The sequence below is a fragment of the Austrofundulus limnaeus genome, unplaced genomic scaffold, assembly GCF_001266775.1.
Source record: "Austrofundulus limnaeus strain Quisiro unplaced genomic scaffold, Austrofundulus_limnaeus-1.0 Scaffold45, whole genome shotgun sequence".
Taxonomy (NCBI): Eukaryota; Metazoa; Chordata; class Actinopteri; order Cyprinodontiformes; family Rivulidae; genus Austrofundulus; species Austrofundulus limnaeus.
In genome coordinates this window covers 1,814,705-1,821,275 of record NW_013952447.1, presented here as the reverse complement: position 1 = coordinate 1,821,275, position 6,571 = coordinate 1,814,705, and the positions used below count along the sequence as shown (strand labels likewise).

Below are 6,571 nucleotides of genomic sequence, written 5' to 3'. Positions count from 1 at the left end.
TTCCACCTGTGTGTTGTGAGTTACTGTCAGGTTCTATCACATCAATTTTAGCTCAATGTCTAAAAAACTGACTGAGTTATTGTCATTTTTGTTTTACTAAGATTTGCTTACCCATGGAAATCACCTTGACTTCAAATCAGTTGCTGGTTTTCATCCAATACTGTAAAATAAAAAGAATCCATCCGGTTCATGGGATATTTTGCTAAAGCAACCAACAAATACACACACATTGGAGCCAATACATTATTACCTTTCACKTTCTGCAGCAGGCAATACAAAAAGTGTAAACACACCAGAGAAAGACACACAAACATGTGTATTCTATTTTTTATTTGCAATAAAATCACTTAATTTACTTTTTTTCTTTCATTTTCTTTTTTTTCCAGGGGAGTGCATTTCAGATCAGTGTGTCTATCTTTAGGACCTTGATGCTGCAGTAAACAAGATGATGAGTTGCAAAAATTGGGGCAGATGGAGGGCCTGGCAGGGGAACGGCTGCAGCGCTGAGCAGGTTATAAAGTGAAGGCAGTAGGACTAAAAGAGGCTGAAGCATGCCGAGGTCAGCAAACGTGACATTGGTTCTGCATTTCTTTTCTCACAGAGATTCCAGTTCATGAGCCTGGAACAAACACATGTTGGTGTGAGAATGAAACATGGTCAGTTTAGAGTGTCATAAAAGACTAAATACATAATAAGTGTTGCTAATAGAGTGTCAGGAATATCACTGTTTACATTGTCATGTGTGTCTAGAGCCACTTGCTGTTCACTTATTGTGGTCATGAATCTCCAACTTTCAGAAATAAAAATATGACTTTGGGTGATGTTCTACTTGATTGTTTGACTTGGATTCAAAATTTCAGACTTTTGCGTTGAAATTATATCATTATTTGTTGTCAGGCTGATGAGCTAATGGCCAGTTTGAATTGAGCCAAGACCAAAATAATAATAATAATAAATAAAAATTATAAACATTTCCATCATTATCCTTTTCACATGGTTTTTCCAAAAGAAATCAACATTCCTGCTGTAATTGTACCAAGCTGCTTTGCAAAGTGCTACAGCTAGCTGCTGCTGATGCTTTTTATTCATGTAAATATCCACAAAATTCTCTGTAAAAATGTTATATGAAATTGGCAGTAATATAAAGGTTAATAAGAAAGCATTTGCATAAAGTTGTTGAGTCGTTCCTGGATGGCAGCATTCCCGCTCTGATCCGTCAAAGGGCTATCTCCAACAGGTAAGATATTTGTTCTCAGCCTCACCACAGAACCACGCTTCAAAAGATCTAAAACTATTGCTTTAATTAACTTAGTAATAACTGGGATCCTGACAATCAAATCTGTCAGGAAAGCGCTGCAAATGTTTAATACAAGATCTAAACCAGTAACCAGAAAGTGACACAATAATAATTTGATCTTCATTATCTTATTTTAGGGATCTCTCTGAGCTGAAAGAGCAGCCAAAAATAACTTTTGACAACTTGGGAATCACTTATTTTACACAGACCTAAATCTGTCATTCCAGTCAGAAACAGTCAGGAACTAAAAAATGCTAAAAACAAACCAACACAAATCAATCACTCGGAGTGAAGATAAGTGTTTAATGATTTGATTATGGGTGCTCAGCAATTATATCCTGTATGAACATTTCACAAAGATGTGCAGTGAGTAAACAGAGTCAAACTGGTTCTATCTCAGTGACACTGCTTTTTCCCAAAGTATTCTGTTGCTAAAGCAGTGAAACCTCCCTTGGGACACACACACACACACAGTTGTTTGGTATTATTTATATGAATAAAAAAAAAGTTGCGGCACAACTGAACTCTTCAGACGAGCTGTCAGAGTGGATGTCGATGTTCTAAAGGTTATTTTTGGAGATGGATATTTCTGTTTTCTTTCTTTTTTGTGGTTTCTCTGAAGCGTTCCGTTCTCCTGCAGCTGTAAATGTGCATTACCAATACAAGGGGAGGTTTTCAATTACTTTGTGTCTAGATTTGAGCGAGGATTTTTTTAGTGATGATTTCTCAGTGTTGAAACCAATTCACAGCTGCCATGTCACATCCTGTCACCTGTGCCTGCGCCCAAAATGTCCCACGGGCTCACAACTCAAGTCAGACAAAAGAAAAAAAATGAATGAAAAAAAAAATAAATTGTGTTCTCCTTCTGAGCCTGTGAAGTTCTGTGTGAATAGCATCCATATTTTTAGAAGATTGATTTTTTGTTGTTTTTCCTTTCGTGTTTTACAAATTCGCTTTGACCCTGCAACCAGTGGACTTTTCTTTTTTGTATTCCTTCGTTTTTTTTTACAGCTGTCTGAAAAGTAAAAAAAAATCATTAGTCTTGTGGTTATAGATACGCAGTTTGACTGTTTGGTGAGGCACTTACTTTTGAACTGTCAAAAGATCAAATTTATTTCAAGCAGTCTCTTCATACTCCCGCTTAGAGCTCAGAAAGTGCACACCCAAGATTCCACAAATTTCCTCTTATTTTACCTCCGACACTCTTTTTTCAAAACTGGAAGAAAGGGCTGTTTTTAAAATCTAATTTCTCTTACATAAAACACTGTGGAAGAGAATAAATTTATATGGTTGACCCAACAGAGTCTTTTATTGCTGATGATTTGAGGATCCTCAAAATACAAGCCACAGTTTTCGAGCAGCAACTGTTCCATTTAGAGTTTTCAGTCTATCTGTCTGTCTTACCTTGGCTGTCAGGGAGTGAAAAACACAGGTGTGTCATTCCCATGGTAATCCAGTGAGTCATCGACAGTAGCAGCATAGATTAATACAAAGCTGATGTTTGATTTTTGTGCGTCACCTGCACTTTAAAATTTCAACTGAAAATTTCTAGTTTCATTATTTATAATCATTAATCCAATTATTCATGTGTATGTATACAGTATGTGATATGGATGTATCTAAACTCAGCACAAAATATAATGACATTTATGTTTGGTAGGTTTCTTTGTAACAATGCTTCTGGGCAATRAATCTTATACCACTGGAAAACCTGTTAATTTCCCTTTTAAACGGTGCCACATTTGTATGGATCATGCATGGGATGAGCAGTAAAGCTGTGCACATGAAAAAAGTCACATCTTCTCTGCCATTTCCAGTCGCTTGACACTTGTTTTGAGCTTCTGGTTCCCCCAGGTGCAGCCAGTCAGGTGCACAGAATAAGATTTATTACCATAAAACATTGTTACAAGAAAAAACTAGATGTAGGATGGTGAGTTTTGTGGCAATCGAATTTTGATTCTCTAAAACAAAGCCAAAAGTAGTTTTTGCAAATTTTGCACTGTAGAAAAAAAAAGGTTTTGGCGGAAATGGGCATGGCCTATACCATGTGACTCAGTGGTGTCCAGGGATTATGCTGCAATAATCCAAAAAAAAATTTGTGACTTATGGTTTAGAAGCCAGAAGACCAAATGCAAAGACCTTGATTATGGCACCCCCTATGAGTTGACATGTCTGATTATTTTTCTCCTCCATACTCGTAACCCTATTTAACTACCTTGTTAAAATCTTTGTTGTAGCCCCTGCGGTTTAGGCTGCAGTATGAGTTTTACCGGCAGAAAAAAATAAATAAATAAACGGAACAGATACAATAGGGTTCCATGCTCTGCTGGAGTCAAGGAAACGCTGCTGCTTTGCAGCTGCGTTACCCTGCTTCTGCGGGCTTGGACCCCTAAAAATCTACAAAACACTGATTTCCTGATTTTTGTGTTAAATATACATACAGCTGTGGTGAAAAGGTTGAGCTACATTATTTTACTGCATTTTTTTGGACCTAAATAATAAATACGCTGTAAACTTTATTTACACATTTATTATTTCTTCGGCACACTGAATAATAGCTTTGTTTTCATGGTTGCTGATTTTATTCACCGCACATGTCATTTGCTATTTACATATCTGACTTCATTGAGTTTTTCCAGTAAAAATACAGTCAGAACAAACATCACATCTTTAGTCCATCGCACAGGATTAAATTTCAGATTGAAAAAGGAGTGCAACAGAGCTACTTTTTACTTTTTTGTCTCAGGTTGATCTAAGAAACTAAATGCTGCATCATGTTGGGTGATCCATTAAAATCTACAGGTCATCAGACTCGGGCACGCTGACGGGCTCCAGTGTAATAGTGGGTATAATGAGGTGGGTGCCCTCAGATATCCATCCCTGGGCTGTCCTGTTGAATGTGGGCCTCTTCATCCCCGGCTCTCGGAGCTCTTGGTATTCGGGTGGCTTCAGGTCCACCTCGGGGATCTTAAACGTGATTCCTCTGGGAGCTTTTTCAAAGCCACCATATGGAGTGGCGACTCTGCAATTGAGAGGAAATTTTCAATTTGTACCGTGAGCAGCTCTGACCCAATCATTTTTAGACTGCTTGCCATCGTCTCACCGGTTGAAGCATTTATACTCGGGGAGTTCTCCTCGCGGCACCAGCTCTGGCAACCCGAGTTGGAGAGTTTCAGCGAGGTTAGGGTCACCGAGGATGGCCTCTGCCCACGGCGAGTGATAAGTCTTGTGCATAACTGTGCTTTTCAGCTTCTCTGCAGTCATAACTATGAGATAAAATTGTCAAAAATGTTTTTATATTATGATCCAGATAGGATCGAGCTGTTTCCTCTGGCCTAAAATTTCAAAGTGGGTGGGCTTAAAATAGATCCTGTGCTTTGAAAGCACTTAACACAAACAAACTGAACTGTCTATCATCACAATTTAAGAAACTAAAATAGCACATTTGGAGTTTGTACTGATTATATAATGAGCTAAGACAAGATTAAACACAACGTTCTGCAGGAGAATCACTTAAAGCACTTAAGTTCTGTGTCAAATCTTATTTATGTACAATATCTTCATTAATGCAATAAGGCTGCACAGCTGTGTGATATGATGTTCAAATGTTCAGCAGCTACTGTATCATCAAACTGTGACGGAAGACTTGCTTGTTTTTTATCTAAGTTAACTTTATTATATGATTTAATGTTCAGTAAGAGTTTAATAACTTTGTTGAACTGAGTGATTACCTGAAGTCGTGTTTTCTGCAGAGTTTCCAGTAGTTTGTGGCTCCACTTTGATTTCCACGTTATGTGCGTTTTGATTTAAAAGGTCATTCTGCAAAAGAAAATATAGAGTTGTGTGTTTGATCTGAGTATCTGTCAGTCTTTCAAACACTCGTGCCAAAGCAACAGTACACAAAAAGACACAAATCCTTGTAAACGGACTACAACACATCAGCATGCACCGATAAAGTATGAAGTGTCTGCAGCAGCCTCTCACAAAACAGATAAAAACACGAGGCATGTGTCTCAGTCAGTGTCCATGCTTGTCACACCACAGAGACAGTCTGGACAGAACCATTGCTCTTACATGCAACTGTGAGCAATAAAAACCAGCTGACTTACACTCAGCAGGGTGTTCGCTTCGTTTTGAATACTTTCAAACGTGTATTTGTCCGACCTCCTCTGGCGCATTTTGAAGAGTCGAGATCCTCGGTTGGACAGCAGCGATAACTCCTCCAACATGATGTCTTGTGGAGTGCTGAGCTTTTTCCCAAGATCCATGGCAACTTTTCCCAACAGGCAGAAAATGAGAGGAAAGATACAATTTAAATAGGGGATTAGGAAATAGTAATAGTTGATTTTTCTTTTGTGCACTGTAAAAAATGAAATGTTGGATTTACTTAACCATGTTATGTTACCTGGTTCCACTTAACCGAGTTGAGTAAATTCAAAGCAATACACCAGTTTTTTTAGCCAAAGAACATGAGTATGTTGCGTTGAATGTACTCAACTCAGTAAAGTGGAACCAGGTAACATAACATGGTTAAGTAAATCCAACATTTCCTTTTTAGAGTGTGTTTCCGGTATTACAAATGAACAAAAAAACCCAGACAGGAACACTGTGGATTCTTTACGATGACTTGATTGGTTTTAACTGTGTTTGGTAATAAATATATCAAAAATACAAATTAGCCTTTATTTATAAAAGTGAAACAATTTATATTTTGAAAGGAAAAAAATTGTATAGGTCCTCTGGACGGGTTCTTCTTTAATGAAAACGTTTCGTCTCTCCTCCAAGAGACTTCTTCAGTCTGAGAGTTTCAGGCAAAATTCAGGCTTTTAAGCCCAGCCTCCATGTGACTGATACTCACATCACATGGCTACGGCAGAGGTGGAGGCCTCCGTTTTCAGTTGTCCCCCACCTACAGTGCGGCCATTGCCAGTATCACGCTGTTAACTGTTAACTCTGTTAACAATAAGTGTTAATTAGGTGTCAGCGATAGCCATGTTATGTGAGTATCAGTCACATGGAGGCTGGGCTTAAAAGCCTGAATTTTGCCTGAAACTCTCAGACTGAAGAAGTCTCTTGGAGGAGAGACGAAACGTTTCATTAGAGAAGAACCCGTCCAGAGGACCTATACAATTTTTTTCTTTTTGTGTTTGACAATATCTCAAATTTCGTAGCTGCGCAGACGTCTCCGACTTGAACAATAAAAGTGATTAAAAAAAACATAGAAAAGTGACAAAAATGTGTTAAAGTGATCAAAATCTGCAAACAGACACAGAC

The 6,571-nt window shown here is 38.1% G+C and overlaps 1 protein-coding gene across 1 annotated transcript in view; it reads right to left on the bottom strand.

The window, feature by feature from the left end:
* Window positions 1–3,807: 3,807 nt before the first annotated feature.
* Window positions 3,808–6,571, bottom strand: part of myoz2b (myozenin 2b) — a 4,496-nt gene continuing 1,732 nt past the window's right edge. Inside the window, exons 2-5 of the mRNA XM_014007900.1 lie at window positions 5,407–5,570; window positions 5,029–5,116; window positions 4,401–4,563; window positions 3,808–4,319 (exon numbers count right to left, since the gene is read on the bottom strand). Coding sequence (XP_013863354.1) covers window positions 4,094–4,319; window positions 4,401–4,563; window positions 5,029–5,116; window positions 5,407–5,565 — 636 coding nt within the window. The 5' untranslated portion in view covers window positions 5,566–5,570 and the 3' untranslated portion in view covers window positions 3,808–4,093. The remainder of the gene's footprint in view (window positions 4,320–4,400; window positions 4,564–5,028; window positions 5,117–5,406; window positions 5,571–6,571) is intronic.